General features: G+C 44.5%; 1 protein-coding gene across 4 annotated transcripts; it reads right to left on the reverse strand.

The window, feature by feature from the left end:
• Window positions 1–688: 688 nt before the first annotated feature.
• Window positions 689–16,013, reverse strand: scn1ba (sodium channel, voltage-gated, type I, beta a). Of its 4 annotated transcripts, XM_086217917.1 has the most exons (7): window positions 14,623–16,013; window positions 14,406–14,461; window positions 6,991–7,157; window positions 5,238–5,481; window positions 4,199–4,340; window positions 3,873–3,944; window positions 696–3,559 (listed from the first exon to the last, which is right to left on the reverse strand). In XM_086217917.1, the coding sequence occupies exons 2-6, from the start codon at window positions 14,458–14,460 to the stop codon at window positions 3,878–3,880; spliced, it is 675 nt and encodes a 224-aa protein (XP_086074043.1). In that variant the 5' UTR covers window position 14,461; window positions 14,623–16,013; the 3' UTR covers window positions 696–3,559; window positions 3,873–3,877. The 4 variants fall into 4 exon arrangements, with proteins under 4 accessions (XP_086074044.1, XP_086074045.1, XP_086074043.1 ...); XM_086217918.1 differs by having other exon boundaries at window positions 689–3,556; window positions 14,406–16,013; XM_086217919.1 differs by lacking the exons at window positions 14,406–14,461; window positions 14,623–16,013 and adding an exon at window positions 14,107–14,370 and having other exon boundaries at window positions 694–3,559.
• Between the last annotated feature and the right edge of the window lie 145 nt (window positions 16,014–16,158).

Raw genomic sequence — 16,158 nt, forward strand, 5'->3', positions numbered from 1 at the left:
GTGCGGAGAGAGAGAGAGAGAAAAAGAAAAGAAAAGCATGAAATCATCACGTGAGAAGCTGCAGCCGGCAGGATCCGCCTGGCCGACTGAATAATTTCAAGTTTTCTACCGAGTTTGCCAGTGGAAATCAAACCTCCTTCACTTTATTTACCGAGTGAAGCACAGGAGCATCAATAAGAAGGGAGGCGAGTGATGAGTTGAGGAAGCTGAAGGCTGAGTCATCGAGGGAAACCGCTGAGTCATCGCTCCAACTCTTTCCTTGGCGAGCTAGAAACCAGTAACCCTCTTGAAGTGAGAAGTGAGCGATAGACTCACGGTTTGAACTCGAAATAGAATTGTGTGTTTGTCGATAAACGAAAGAGTGTTCATCAATAAATGCAAGAGGCTGTAAAAAGCAGGTGTTCTAGTGCAGTCTGGTTATAATATCTGGGATTCGTTTGGCCGGAGGATGACTTACAGTCGACAGTTCACGTGCCATCGTGTAGTTTGCTCTTTCTAATGCTTTTTAATACTCAGTTTAAATTTGACGACGACGATGTCATCGATTCTTTTTCTGTCTTTTTTTTTTTTAACAAGCTATCATCGTTTTCTCACTAAAAGGGAATTTCTGGGGGGTGTAGAGAGGGATTTTTTTGGGGGGGGGGGGCCACGTTTACACCTCCATGTTGGCGACTAACAGATGAACCCTATAGAGAGCAAAGTTCAATAAATGACACAAAAATTAAGGTTTCAGTCTTGTGTGAACACTCTGAGGGGAGAGAAAGTTGAAACATCCTCCTCGTCTTGCATTCATTTGTTTTTATTGTTTATTTTTTGCACATATTCAAAAGCCAAGAGGATACAAACGAAGGTTGACTGGAAGGAAACACACAAAGGGAAGCAGGCGGAAAGCTCTTGTTAATTCATAAATGTAGATTAGTTCATCAGAGACCCCCGCGTGTGCTGGTGGCTGACAGCAGGCGATCCTCACGGTACCTTTTTTAAAGTGTCTTTGCGTGAAATTTGAATTTTAGTATGTTTCATTTGCTGAATCAGGCAAGACAGGCTGATTTTGTCAGGATTATAATTTGTTTTGTCTCCCTTTTGTCTTTTTGTTTGCCTCATCATTTCCACACTTAACGAGACGTGAAAAGTGCAGTCACCAGTCGCTGGGGGAGGACACGAGTGGAGCAGCATAAACCTCAGCAGCTACATACTTGACCCCAATGACCTCAGAGATGTTTGCTTTTTCATTTTAATTTTTTTTTTTTTTATTGTGTGTGGGTTTTTTTTTTAAGCTTCGAAGTCAATCGGAGAATCTGTCATGCAGCTATACGGAATTTATGAGTTTTGTGTGCCGCCTCCTCCTCCTCATCTTTTCTGGTTCAAAATGAACCGTAAACATAGATAATGGCAGCGTGTTGCTGCCCCCTAGTGTTCACCACTAGTCACTAGCTGGACACCTGCAAAGAGTAGCAAGTGTCCCCACTGCTGCGAGTTTTACAGAAGCAAACACCGCAGGTAGGTGAGAAGCCTTCGCCTCCCTCCTTTGTCTCCTTTGGTTTCGTATGACGTCACTCCGGGAGGCACTCTGGAAAGGTTTGGTGGCGCACTCGCCCACGGCAGTTTAGTAGCTATAAGCCAAAGCCCTTAAACTTCTACAAAGACACGTGACATGTCATGGGGGGGGGGGGGGGTGTTGGAGAATCTGCGGCTGACGGACGGAGCTGCAGGTGGAAAAAAAAAAATCAACTACGACTTGCTTGACCTTTGGTATTTTGAGCTCTCGAGATCAGGACGATGAAATCAGGGTGTGTGTGTGTGTGTGTGTGTGTGTGTGTGTGTGTGTGTGTGTTAGTGTGTGTGTTAGGGCTAAGAACCCTAACCATCCTCCACTGAGCAGATAAACATCTCGCAGAGTTCACGTTTAAAACCGATAACAATCGTCTTGTTCAGCAGATGCGGTTCCAAAGTAAAACACGAGCAGACAAAATCAGCGCGGGGTGCCGCATCATCACCATCACCATCATCATCATCATCATCATCATCATCATGCCAATGGAAACAAAGGCGTGTCAAAGCTGAACCAACGTCCTGCACGCAAACTCCATCAGCAACGTGTCACTGCCGTCAGTCCTCAATCGATTTGGAAGGGAAAAAAATCAAATTAATTACGTTTTTGTAATTAGTTCATCAAAATAAAAACAGAATCAAATATATCTGTCAAAGATAGACCTGGAAATAGTTTTCTTCATTTAATTCAGGAGTAGATGCGGCCTGTGTGACGTGCTGCCCTCTGCTGGTTACTCACAGCATTGCATTTAAATGCTGAACCCTCACTTGGGGTCAAGGGGCAAGGCTGTGATTCATTGCATTCATTTTTTTTTTTTTTTTGTGGTGGTTATTTTGCCGCCTCTGGTCAACACAACAAACCCAGCAAAATGTTTCACTAACAAGAATTTCACCCACTAAGTCAGATAACGTTCGGAAAGTCCAGAAGAGTCACATGATTAAGTTATTGACCCGCATTCAAATTGGCGGAGGGCTAACTGGAAGTGGCCGTCTGAGCCGGTGCATCCTCTCATTAGCGTGCGAATATCGATGAGCTTAATGAGCTCTGCGTGAATGGCAAGGCCTGAAATTGCTGCGCTACAGCTTTAAAAGTGCCTCTTACTCACTATCGCACCGCAGCGTGATCCCGGCGTGGAACGCGAGGGAGATGGAAGGTCACGTTGCTGCCGATTTGTCATCTGATGTGCGAGAATCCCTCTCACCTCCTGTTTTAATTGAATCGTCTCTCTGAAGGATGCAGCGAGTGAAGAGAGGAGAGGTTTTTCTTTTGCAGGGCTCGCTGTAGATGCGATGGACCCGTGGTTTCTGTTTGTTTTCTTTTTATACGTATAGAGTAGGATTAAACACACACACAAACAGCCAGGCTGTAACTTGGAGGAAGGCTGGAGGATGGACTGAAGACGGATCCATGGAGTTCAGAGGCAGAACCGGGTTTAAGCGTTCTCTCTTTCTCGAACACAGCCAGCATTTTCGTAAATTTCTCTGGAAACACTTGAGGGACCTCATTGAGGACCGTCAGATGTTTATTCCTGAAACCTTGTGACCCGATGGCATGATGGTTTCAGTCGTGGGATATTAACCCTTCCGAACGTCCTCCCTGAGAACCCGTAGCAGTCGAACCCTGATGCTGATGTGCAGTTATGAAGCAGGACGAAAGTGATTTTAAAGTATCAAAAACACGACGGAAGCTTGTTGTTCTCATGAGCTCGTGAGCATGCAAATAGGGAATATACGATTTGGAGCTATGATATACACTCTACTTGTGTTCAAAGATTATCTGTGCATACTTTTACACTTATATACAGTAAAACTCTTCGTCTGGCCCCCCGAATCAGACGGCTTTCCCCTCTCTCCTCATGCAGAGCGTCACTGAAAATCCCTTTTCTGAGAACATTCTTCTCACACGTGTGGTTGGAGAGGATGGCAGGATGGCAGGATGGCAGTGAGACGACAGGAAAACGGATGTGAGATTCCTCCAGGAAGCTTTCTTGAATTCTTCCTCGACCTGCTGTAGCAAACATAAACACTGCTTAGTTTTTCCTCAGCTTTTTGTCTGAAAATGACAGAAATTTTTTTTAAAAAAAGAAAAGAAAATAGAGACGTTTTCATCATCAGGCTCTTGAAAGGTGCCAGAAAATATTGAAAAATGCCGGTGGAGAGCGAGTCAAGCTATTTAAAGGAATGTTTGATCAAAAACAGTACATTAGGGGGCCCCAAAGGAGTGAATAACTTTTTTTTTTTTTAACTGGTGAAAACAGGGTGAAATAATGAAAACGACAAAGAGGGAAAACTCACGAGGTAAAGAGAGACATCTGACCTACCGATTTCACTCTGCCACTTGTACACCTGCACAATTATCTTTACTCTCTGATGCTATGGCTAAATACTCCGCCCTGGGAGAAAGAGAGAGAGAGTAGGAGAGGACAAACAAGTGAATCAGAATCAGAAATGTAATCAGTGCGTTCCGGGGGGTGAGGAGATTGTGCTGTCCAAACTGGGGTAGGGAGGAGAGACAAGGGTGAGAGCGGAAGGCGGGAAATCAGGACAGTTGTTCGTCCCGGCAGGATCTGGAAATGAAGGACGGGCACTGGAGGGGAGGCGTCTTGCTGGGTTTTTTTCCTTCTCTCTTTTATGGAGTGCTACTCACGCGCTCTCTCTCAGGGCTTCCTCTCCCGCCGCTGCAATCTTCCTGTAGCAGTAAATCATCTCGACCACCAGCCAGAACTGCAGCCCGATGATGGAGACGTACATCATCACCTCAGACAAGATGGAAGCCATTCCCCTGGTGACTAGCGAGACACAGACACACGGAGATACATTTTCAAAAGATATCATAGTTCATCAACACGCGCCATGAATTATTCTGTGGTGGAATTCAACATTTCCCTCCTGGTGGTGATGACATCAATCCAGCAATTGAAATTTGTATTAATTTTACTGCAATTTCCAAACCCTTGAAGGGTGCAACACATGTTAAAAAGGCTTATTGTGCACCAAAATAGCATTTAAATTAAATATTGAGGTGCTGCAGTGATGTCCTGCTTATAAATCATCCACAGACTTGAGATGAGATCTAGTCTGATAGAGATCCTTAAAAAAAATACCATTGACGTCATGGGTTTTATAATGAAAATAATAAACTAGCATAAAAAAAACCCATCACAATTGCAATGACTGGTGTTTGTTTTATATTGTTCATGAAAAACAAAGATCGGATAGAATCTTGCATCAAAATAAAAATCCAAATATTCACAATTTTATTTGTTTTTTTTTTATACTTGCACAGGATTAATCCTTGTAATTTCAAGCGAAGCTAGCTCTAGCCTGTGCCCCTCACTCAGCCACAAGTTCCTGATTCAAAGGTGGCGGCCAGACTGATGGAACAAATCAAATCCCAAATGCCCCCCCCCCCCCCCCCCCAAAAAAAAAGGTCTTCAAGAACACAAATCCGGAACACGAGCTGTGTAATCTGGGGAATTTTCAGAACAAAGTGGAATTTGCCTTTATGGCACTCACTTATTGGTGTCTTGAGCTCCTGTAATACTTCTACTAAAATACAACTACTTAAAACACATCAACTTGACCTCAAAAACACTTTTTTGTTCAGAGGTATTGATTCTATATTGAAAACGAGTCCTCTGGATCACCGAGTCAGTCCAATGTGTGAGAACTGCCTCTGTTCTTACCTTTTGGAACCACATTTAAGTCAATAATCTTGGTTCTGTTTATCTCGAACTCGTAGTTGGGCCTGATGTATATGAGGGTCCGGGTGAACGTGCACTGGTAGCTTCCTTTATCGCTGAAGGTCACATTTTTGATGTAGATGGAGCCGTCTTGCAGGTCATCGGTGCGTTTGCTGCCGTTCCAGTCCAGACGGTCAAAGAAACGGGGGTCCAGCACAGACCCCGACTGGCCCCCATAAAAGTACAACTAGAAAAACAGAGACTCAGCACTCAGCAGATGATCCAGCAGCAAGAAACAAGGGTTTATGATTGAAATCGTCATTACAAGTCCAGCATCCTCCTTACAGGCAGTAATTGTTTATAAATTATTAGACTATAACTGATTAACTTTAGAGTGTTTTTAAACTTTTGGATGATTCTGGCCTGCTTTTAGACACAAGCTTTAAAGTGTAAGGCCGGTGATGCTGCTTGATTTCTGAACTAAACCCACAAATTTTTCACTTTAACTGTGTTTGAGCCAGTGTGCTGTAAACATCGCCCCAACAGAAGTAGTTAGCTCTGGGTTGTCTCAGTGACCTTTGACCTTTTACATGCCAAAACACCGAAGATAAATCAGCTTGGTTCAAGGTTTCATTGCCTGCGTATGTCCTCAGCGTTCCAGCGTGCACGCGTGTCTTTATGGTTAAAGCGCTACGAACTCATTTGTTCTTTCTAAACTGATTAATTGTTTGTGGCTTGGAGCTAAATTCACTCGCATGTGAGTGAAACTGCAACTGAAAGCTGCCGTCCTGTTCAGTCAAACAAACAAATTATCCAACGTGAGTCATCTTGCTGGTCTTCACATCGCCGCTGTTGATGTGTTTCCTGATCGATTTAGCTGCGGCGAGGGCCTCGGCGCTTCCTGGTGAATTAGAGGATGCGGAGCTAAGTGGCAGCTGAAGGCTAATGGGATCTCTCCAGCTATAAGAGCCTCTTCGCTCTGGCCTGATGGGAACTCCGCTGCTCAGCTAAAGCTTTGTCTATTAGCCGTTATGAAAAATGCAAGATCCTCTCATGCTAAAGGCTTTGGCCATTTCCCAGCTGTGCAGAGAGGCGATTTCACTGCGATGGAAGCGTTTGGCTCTTTGTGGTGATTTTAGTCATTGTTTAACATGGATTCACGGCAGCTAACTATATGAGGGATGATGGGCAATCGTTTGCCGTTTTTATTTAATTTTGCCCGTGACAATTCTTTTTTTTTTTTTTGTGTCAGATTTACACGACAAATGGCATGTCTGTGTGTAACGAGATGAATCCCTCAGCAGGACGTAGCAGGCTTTGTGCTCACAAGGTACGCAACTAAGACTGAGCAGTCGGTCGTCTCGCGTGAGGGAGTCCAGGGAGTCTGGAACGAATGGCTTGTCTCAAATTTCAGAAGAGAATGAAGTCCTGTCCTGTGGAGGTGGAGAATTAATTAATCGTCTCATGCACTAGATTGGCTTTTAAGTTTCATTCCTAACTTCACCCGATGGTTCCTGACTGCCAGTCTCCCTCCACAAACGTTCCCTTTGGAGTGCCTCAAGGCTCCATCATTAGTCCATTACTTTACATTTAAATATTCAAAAAGATGACAAGATTAATTTCTCTTTTGACTCGAACAATAAAACTGGTCAAAATGCAACCCTGTCTTGATGAAACGGACTGTCTCATAACTTCCTGTTGTTACTCGTCTCACTCTCTTTTAAACACAGTACATCTCATTTTTACTGGCACTTACAGGGGCGTAGTCCATCTCATCCTCAGCCTTGAAAAACCAGTTAACCGTTGCCGTGGCTTGCACCTCGCCCCTCATCTTACAGGAGATGCAGCCCAGTTTGAAGCCTTGGTCGACCACCGCCTCTGTGTCTGAGTCCACCTCCACACAGGCTCCATGGCACAGCGATGCTAGAGGACGAGGCAAGCAGTTAAAAACCTCCTACGTCACATTACTGCAACTTGAGCATCTGCAAGTCACGAGGCTCAGAGGTGAGAGCCGCGAGTGGCCGTCATCGTCTTTTCCAAGGACCCGTGACTCGTGGCGGAGGTTGACACGTGGCTCAAAGGCTCCGGTGGAGTCTCAGTACTTGCAGGCAAACTATCTTAACAAAACTTCAGCGACTGCTTTTTTTTTTCTTTTCTTTTTTTTTTAGCTTTTTTAATATGCGTGCTTTCTCTAAGTGCTCAGTGCATGCAAGTTTTTTCTCTTGTTTCTAGGCATAGCTTCTTTCTTGCATTTTTTTTATTTCCACTCATGATTTCAGCTATTTTGAATTTGGTTAATTTGTTTTTTGTTGTTTTTGTTGTTGTTGTTGTTGTTGTTGTAATTGTCACATTTCTAATCTGTGAAACTGAGGGGAAATAAAGAGGTTGCAGTGAACAATACTATTTTGTTGCATTCTGTCAATAGGGAATTAACCTCAAACCATATATAGAAGTGTGAGTCTATATATGCCACCATCAGCATGACACATACGTCTCATCGGCCCGGAGTTACACACCTGTAACTCCAAAAGTTTCTTTCTCACACTGCAACTCGCAGTTTCCACTGAGGCCTCAGGATCGCTCTCAACCAATGATCCTGTGCTATTGTCAACTTTGACCCCTGGGGGAGCTTTTGTTTTGAATCATAAGATGGGAGGGGAGGGGGATGAGGGGAAGGACAGGAAACACTGATCAGATGCACTCCGATATATCATTAACTTGAGAATCACAGAGGCGCCCGTTCCCTTGTCTACATAAATGTACAAAGAGGGAACAACTCTGCTTGTTACCTCATGAATATACACAATTAGAAACGCTACAAAACTGCAGAGAAAAATGGAAGGGAGGAATGGAGGGAGAGAAAAAAAGGAAAGAGAAGATTAGCACAATAGAGCAGCCATAAAAGCAAAAGGGATGCAGGAGGGAAGAGGCCTAATGCTGCAGAGAGAGGAGGAGAAAAGGGGAATGAAGAGAAAGTTAAGAACATAAGACTTCACCAGCCAACAAATACACACCAAAAGACACGGTACATTCACCAATAGGGATGAGGCTTTTTGTAGGCCAACTCAGACGTTAGGATTGCCACGAGTTACATAAATTGGATTATTGACATTGGAATGTTTGATCATTGCAGGAAGTGACCTCTGAGACACAAATGAACACCCCTGTTGTGTGATTTTTGCAGCATATATGCAGTCGTTGGGAATAAAAGGCTAACGCTATCGCACAAACCAAACAGATTCCCATGTCATACGACGAGCTCCCTGCTCTAACTTAATGTCACATACACACTACAAAATAACAAAATCTTAGGTGTGTGTGAACCACAGACCTTATTCCAGACATTTAACTGAAAACCGATTTAATATTCCAACTGACCTCGAGCTGAGGCCACTGAACGCTCATCAATGCTAACTTATTGTCAGGTTTTAGGACTCGTTCTTGTCCCATGCAGCAGATGTGTTTGGTTATTGGTGGAGGAGTGTAGTATTGGCCAAGGAACAATTAATTCAATTTTAGGGCATATTAGTCATAGTGCCACCTAGTGGTGACAGAAATTATATGTGTGGTAGTTTTGTTCTTTAACACTTCAATGGCCTCCTACTAGGGTGGCGTGGTGGTGCAGTGGTTAGCACTGTCGCCTCACAGCAAGAAGGTTCCGGGTAAAGGAGAGATTGTATTTTAGGTCACCGTAATAAAGATGATGCATCATTTTGAAGACGTCAAAATGAAAAAAATTGTTGCTCTTGACGCAATCACGAATGTGTCTTGAATGCTTGTATTAATTACAGAAAATGATAAACCGCAGCAGCTGCTGCTAATCCTCAAGAGTCAGTAGAGGCTGGTGAATGTCACTCATTGTTAAACAGCCCTGTGAAAATGACAGAAAAGCATTTCATCCATATTTCTTGCACTACATAGTCCATCACCATATTTAGGCTGAAGACTGTATGTTGATATTTTGTCCAAAGCCTGTAATTCCTTTGCGATAGCTTCCACTGAGTAAAAAGACAGAGGGACAGAAAAGCAAAGAGACACTCGACAGACACAGCATGCAGAAGGTGGCGAACAAATTGACTGTTCAGACGAACACGAGAGACCTGGAGCACCGGAGACACACAACAGTGACAGCAAAGCACGTGTTTGAAGAACAGATGGCCCAACAAAAATAGCAGGAAAGGCATCAGGGGGAAACCTGGGCACAGGGGAGAACATAGTGGTTGCAGGACAGAAATAAGAGCAGCAGCATCCCCAGCTCACACAGGCAGTATGAGGCGATAATCCTGAGGGAGGCTGGTGACGCAGCGAGAGGAACGACTGTCAGAGGTGAGCGGGGATGCTGCTGACAGGCCGAAAGCTGAGACAGCGAAAAGACAGAGCGAGCTACACATTGACGATCATGCAAGACGACACAAGCGCGACCCCACAGAAGTAAAGCGCCAGCAAAATGTTCCAGCTATGGTTTCATTAAGAGCAGCAGGACGCGTACACACAGCATTAAAAAAATGCTAATTCATTGCATAATCTGTGGATTGAGGTTAAGGATTATGCAACGGATATTCCGGAAATTGTAGATTGGGAGTTTTTCCTGACAGCGTGTGAGTTAGTTAATCTTGCATGTCTGTTATATCAGCTTTATCCACCACCAAAACAACCCTCACCGCACAAAAGACAACCCACACACTCAGGTTAGCTTTGTATCGCTGACTGAAACAAAGTTATCTGGAGGGAGAGAGAGAGAGAGAGAGAGAGAGAGAGAGAGAGAGAGAGAGAGAGATATTAAGATGAAAAGGTGACAGCAGGAGAAATGGGACAACCTCCATGGCTGATTTACACTCAAATCCAAACTGTAAAGGCAATCTGGGGAAATGCCAAACATCCGTGACACTTCCCTTGACATCAAGCAAGCAACCGATTTTCAACTGCAACACGCGGAGCCTGATGCAACCTGTCCTGTGTGTGTGTCTGGTTCTACTCCACAAGGGTGTCACGCTGAAGTAACACACCTGAAGAATCCCAGTCTGGTCGTCTTCCAGTCCGTCTGTTACTTAACAGCTGCTTCGTTCAGCACAATGTCTAAAATAATCAAATGCCTGATAATGATAATGTCCGAGCGGTCCAGCCACTTAAATGTAATCTAATACTTCATGTATATTATTAAGACTGCAGTTTGCAGTAATGTTGAATTGGACTGGATTATTTAGATGGATTTTCTTAATAATATTTACAGTATAAACTATAAAAAATACTACAAAGACTATATAAATGTATTGTATCAAAATGATAAAACTAGCCTCTAAATGAATATACAATTAATTTATATAATATATATTAATATATAAAAACACATATTAAAAATGCAATTCTTTAATGAGTTTCATGAAATCGGACAAAATGTTGAGAATATCTCAGAACTTATATGTTATCTGACTTCAGATTTATTTGAAATTTTAACACCATTTTGGTAAATTAATGTTTGTCCATATGAGTGTTGGTTTGTTTTCACCAAAATTGTTCCAGGCAGAAACTTTTCAAACTGATTAATGAAGATCACCCACACTGCCTCTTGTTAAGTCGTGCTTTCTCAAAAATTGATTATCATAGTTTTCGACTTTAGACTGAGCTGAGTATTTCATAACAAGCATTTGGACAATTTTTTGACAGAGTTTTCACTCATCAGTCACCAGCAATTTGTGTCAAAAAGTGTGATGTTCTACCAATCAAATGCAGCCTATTGAAACGAATCCTCTGGTGTGATCCACCCGTCTCCCACGCTGACACACACTGGGAATATCACCTCTCTGTGTCCTGATTCATAATGAGCATTTGTCCTTGTCTGCCCTTGTGCAACACACCCACACCCACACGCCCACGCCCACACCCACACACCCACACCCACACCCAAACACACACACACACACACAGAATTTCCAGAAGTACCTCCGTGAGGAAAGTAAAGTGAAGCAGCACGTCACCAGCGTTGATTTTTTTCACATCATCCTCAACATAATTAAATGCAAGCATGCTAAGCTAAGATGTTGGGCATTGTGTAGAATTAAATAAAATCTTGCTGGCAAAAATAAATATTTTCACAATGAAAGAATAAATCAACAGATGAGTTCAGGGAATCATTTTGAAGGTCATTAAAGCTTTTGTGTGTGTGTGTGTGTGTGTGTGTGTGTGTGTGTGTGTGTGTGCGTGTGTGTGTGTGCGTGTGTGCGCACGCGCGCGCGTGTGTGTCCGGCGGATCGAGCTACAGGTCACCCAGGATTAAAGGGATCAGTCGCTCAGGTGGGTGAACAGAAGACCAGGTGACTCTGCATGTGTGTGACCGTGGCGACCAGGTGACGGGCAGCTGGGCAGCAGATTAAAGCACAATAATTCTGTCAGATATTTTGATCTGGAGCCGTTACGGGCGGCTCGGTTCTGGCCAGCAGGTTTGGAACGACACGATTTCAGGAGGCAAACTCCTGAGGACACACCGGCGTAGCCAGCCATGCTGTTGCAGGCTAGCCAGGAGTCCTGGTCATGATGTCATTGTGTAAAAACATCTTTGGATTATGTTGGATTTTTACTGCTTTTATGATTATTTCTTGGAAATAAACTAACTTGACTAAAATGTTTGAAACTGTATAAATACCTATCCAAACTACAGATGATAGGGGTTTTTTTTGTCAACGTCATTTGCCGCATCGCATCAGTGTAGCATAATTATTTTATGTCCTCTTCCTCTGAAATGATAGCCGACTCTGTAATGTCATTTCCAAACTGTGCAGGCGGGGGTGGAGCGATGAATGGACGGGAATCCAAATGGCTCGGGGCAGAGGCGATGGCGCGGTCGCTCAGATATCCTGTCGATGGTGATCTCCTTTGACCGCAAATTTGAGCTGCAGCCATTAAGACGCTGAAGGACTGCAAGACTCTCCCCGCTGCCTTAATTAAGAGGTGCATTAGGTTTTATGAGCCCCTCCTCTGGCTTGAAAGCAAGAGCAGGACACTCTGGCTCCTTGGGTCCTATTTGGATGCTAAACGACTGGTCAGAAGAGTGCGGGGAGCTCTAGCGACATCAATGATGTAGAAAGCGAAATAATGTCCTGATTTATAGATATTCAACCCCCGAGCTCTTTCCACCGCGCAGTCTGTCCAAGAACTGGCAGTTCAGTTTTGTTCAGCAACTAATTATGCATATAATTCAAGATTTTTTTTTGCAGCAATGGTTGATTATTTTCATTTTGCGGCATCGCTCACCTTCTCAACACGAAGCTTAAATGGATCGGTGAAGCCTAGAAAAAAGATTCCTTGATGTGTTCAAGCACAACGCTCATCCAAACCCCCGAGCTCGATTCGACCTGAGGCGTTTTAGTTTTAGTCGCTGACACTGAAGACGGAATTCAGACCTCTGAGCAACATTAACGTGAGTCGTTTTTGATGCACTGGTTTCCAACAGATTCGAGGCTAGAATGGCTGAATTGTCCTGTAATTATATTACACTAATATGGCGTTCAGTAAGCTTAGCACAGAAACACCAGTTAGAGTCGTCCCTCAAAGGGCGACTCCTTCGCTTGATATTTAAAGCGCGTTTCAGAGCCTGTCACATTTCGATTTGTACTTCAGAAAAGAAGCTGCATAAACGCCCTTTTGTCCCTTCTGATCAAATAATTCTCTTTACTTCTTGGAATATGTATGAAGTTCCTTCCTGGTAAATACAACCAGAAACAACCGCTGTCACCAGTTAAAGCTCTGGTCATGGTGCAGAGCAAGTAAAAGCACATTTCTAAATGAACAGCCTACGCGGTGCTGTCCTTATTGTACCTTTGTTTTTTCAGGGGATCACATCCAATTTCCTGTCTCATCTAATGTCCTCAGTGTCCAGCTCCAGATGTGCTCTGTCTCTCTGGTCAGTCCTTAACTAACCCTCTGGACCCTCCACCAAACCGTCTATTTCTGTCATTCCAGGTTGTATAACCCTCTTACTATTTGCCAAACTTCCCTTCTCGTCTGGCTCAACTGCTGCTGCTGCTGCTGCCCATCCTGCCCGTTACAACACATCCCATCAACCTCCATTTTATCTGCAGTAATACGATTAATGATACGATAATATATGAGTAATATCTGAAGCTGTGCTGGCATCTCGCATGTGTGTTTTAGGATCGTGGCGGGTGAGACAAAGAACAGCTGGCTGACAGAGATCAGCACAGAGTAAATCCCTCTGATGCTTCACATCCTTTTTGTGCTGGGTTTTTAAATCCCAGTGCTTAAAACAAGATTATCTGTGACCAAAAAAAAAAAAAAAAAAGCTACCTAAAAACATTTGATGAGTGTTTTTCCTTAAAAACTCATCTCTGTCTCAACTCTGTTAGATTCATCTGCAACTTTTTTTCAATTTTCGTGCAATTGTTTAATTAAAACACTCAGCCGAGAAATTATTGTTGTTTTTTTTTAACAGCGGTAGAAAGAACGAATCCTTTTTTTATCTTAAACTTGGTGATGAGAGGAGGTGAGTTTCTGCTGAGCAGTGTCTCTGCGGTGAGACAGTTGTGATTTCTCACCAAAGAACACAAAACTGTGTTGAGGGGTTTTCATTGGCTGAGGTTGCCCTGGTAACCCTCTAGTTGACAAATTTACATTCACATCAGGGGAAAAAAAAAATCCTTGTTTTTCTAAATTAACGACATCATTTGTCATGGAGACAAATAATGTACAAACAATGAATGCACCCACTGAGATCAAGACAGAAGGGCAGATTCATTGATGATGAAATAGCTGGGAGTTTTAGCCTTTAATGGTCAAAATACACGAACTGGGTAACCAACAGTAGCTGGAACTGTATGTGTGTGTGAGTGTGTGTGTGTGTGTGTGTGTGTGTGTGTACCTATGTTTGTGCACTTCCACATGGTCTCATCTCATTACCCAGAAAAAACGTGAACAGCTGGGCTTTTAGCAAGCATTCAGCACTGTAACGGCATCATGAGCACACACATCGAAACACACGCACACACATCGAAACACACGCACGCGCACATACACACACACACACAACACTAACCACTCCAATCGGTGCTCAACAACAAATCACTAGCATACAGCAAAGATAGCGGATGACATGTGGATGGTAGCTCAAAGTGTTGCCGGAGTGGCGTCACCATGGCAACGGAACCACAACCCACTCACCTTGAAGTGCCAGGAGGGCCAGAGGTAGCAGCAGAAGCTGTTGTATCGCAGACATCCTGACAGAAGAGAGAATAGTGGCGGTTCTCAACGGTGTCAACAGGCACGCACACACACACACGCACGCACACACACACACACACACACACACGCACACACTTTACAACAGGAAACACACAAGCTGATGAGACAGCAGATAGTCCAACTTGGTGATGAAAACCTCAGAGATGCTAAAGATGTCCTCCCTTCGGTTGGACGTCTGGGAGCTGAGAAGAGGAAGCTCTTTGCTGACGGGGGTGTGGGTGTGGTCCCCCGGGTGTCTTCTCCCCTCCTTCCAGCCTGTGTATCAGCTGGAGCGGGGATGGGTGCAGTCCTCAGAGCCTCTCCAGCACCTGGAGTGCAGCAGTGCGACGGGTGCTGTCTCCTCCTCACCTCTCCAGACCTGAATCACTCCTGCTTGAGAGTTGCCAGCCCTCAGCGCGTGAGCGTGCAGCGCAGCCAGCAGGACGAGTCGCTCCGAACTGCAGGTTTCAACCTGTTGTTCTTTCAAAGAGGCCTTTGTTCAACTACTTATGATCTTTAGCAGCAGCAAGAAAGCCACACTCAGATGGTGGTACTTAATAATCCCGATATAAATGACACCATTAACAGTAAAACTCTGCTGGAAGACAACTAGGATGACGAAAGGAACAGCAGGCGTGGGGCGTCGGAGAGCCGTGCTGGAGTGACTGTGCTGCTAGAAGTCTCATAAATGTTGCATGCATGAAAAGCCTTAACAGCTCCTGGTCCTCCTTTAAAGCAGGCACGAGCAGATATGTCATCGATGGGTGACGAAATGAGAAATGGAAGCAAAGAGAAGAATCCTGTGTCTACCTCGCTGTGGCTCTGGAGGAATGAGTTGCTACTCTAGTTGCCCCACGAGTCTCATCGCTGTCTTTTCTCCAGTCCAAACTCTGGAGATGGAGCTCTGGTGGTTCAGGGGCCGCTGCACGGGCGTCTGTTCACGTGTCTCACCGTTCGAATCCAGTGTGAACGCAGTTTGGAAGTCGTGCACCAGCAGCTCCGGCTTTATTTAATCCGCAGCGCGTCTTTGGAGACTTATAAATGCGCTGTTCTGTGCGTTCCAACGCTTTGGCTATGAATTATTAAGCTGAGGGTGTGACTGAGATCGCAATTGAAGATGACAAAATCAGAGCTTAAAATTCCGGGAGTCCTCTATTCAAAATCCAACCCGGCAAACGCAATAAAGCCGGGCATCGTCTCCGCGCCCTTTTAAAACGTCCCAAATCAATCAATGCTCCTCTCTTTTTTTCTTTTTCTTTTTCTTCTTTTTTTGGCTCAGTGATTTCCTTGAAACGTCTCGTCCCATTGACGGGTCAGAGGTTGGCGACCCGCGTCAGGCAGCCAGATGCCGGGAGTCCCTCTGCCGCCGCACCATCGGCAAGATTTTAGGATCAGAGCACGACGCAGACGAAAAACCCCTGAAGATCCCCGTCCTTCCTTCAGTGCGCGATCCGCGTTGGGAAACATCTTACGAAGAACCACATATTCCTCCTCCGACCGATCACAAATGCGTGAAGACTAAAAGGGGGGGGGGGGGTAAAAACAAACAAACAAACAAAAAATAGTTCCAGGAATGAGCTGGCGTGGAAGGATGCCGCGCTGATCAGTCTTTTGGGTGGGTGGGGGCTGGGGGAGGGAGGTGCATGCAGGAAGAGGGAGGCGGTGATGCATTGCAGCAGAGGAATGGAAGAAG

Source organism: Aulostomus chinensis, chromosome 11 (assembly GCF_037954235.1).
Source record: "Aulostomus chinensis isolate RoL2024-O1b breed Wild chromosome 11, RoL_Achi_v1.0, whole genome shotgun sequence".
In the NCBI taxonomy this organism is placed as follows: domain Eukaryota; kingdom Metazoa; phylum Chordata; class Actinopteri; order Syngnathiformes; family Aulostomidae; genus Aulostomus; species Aulostomus chinensis.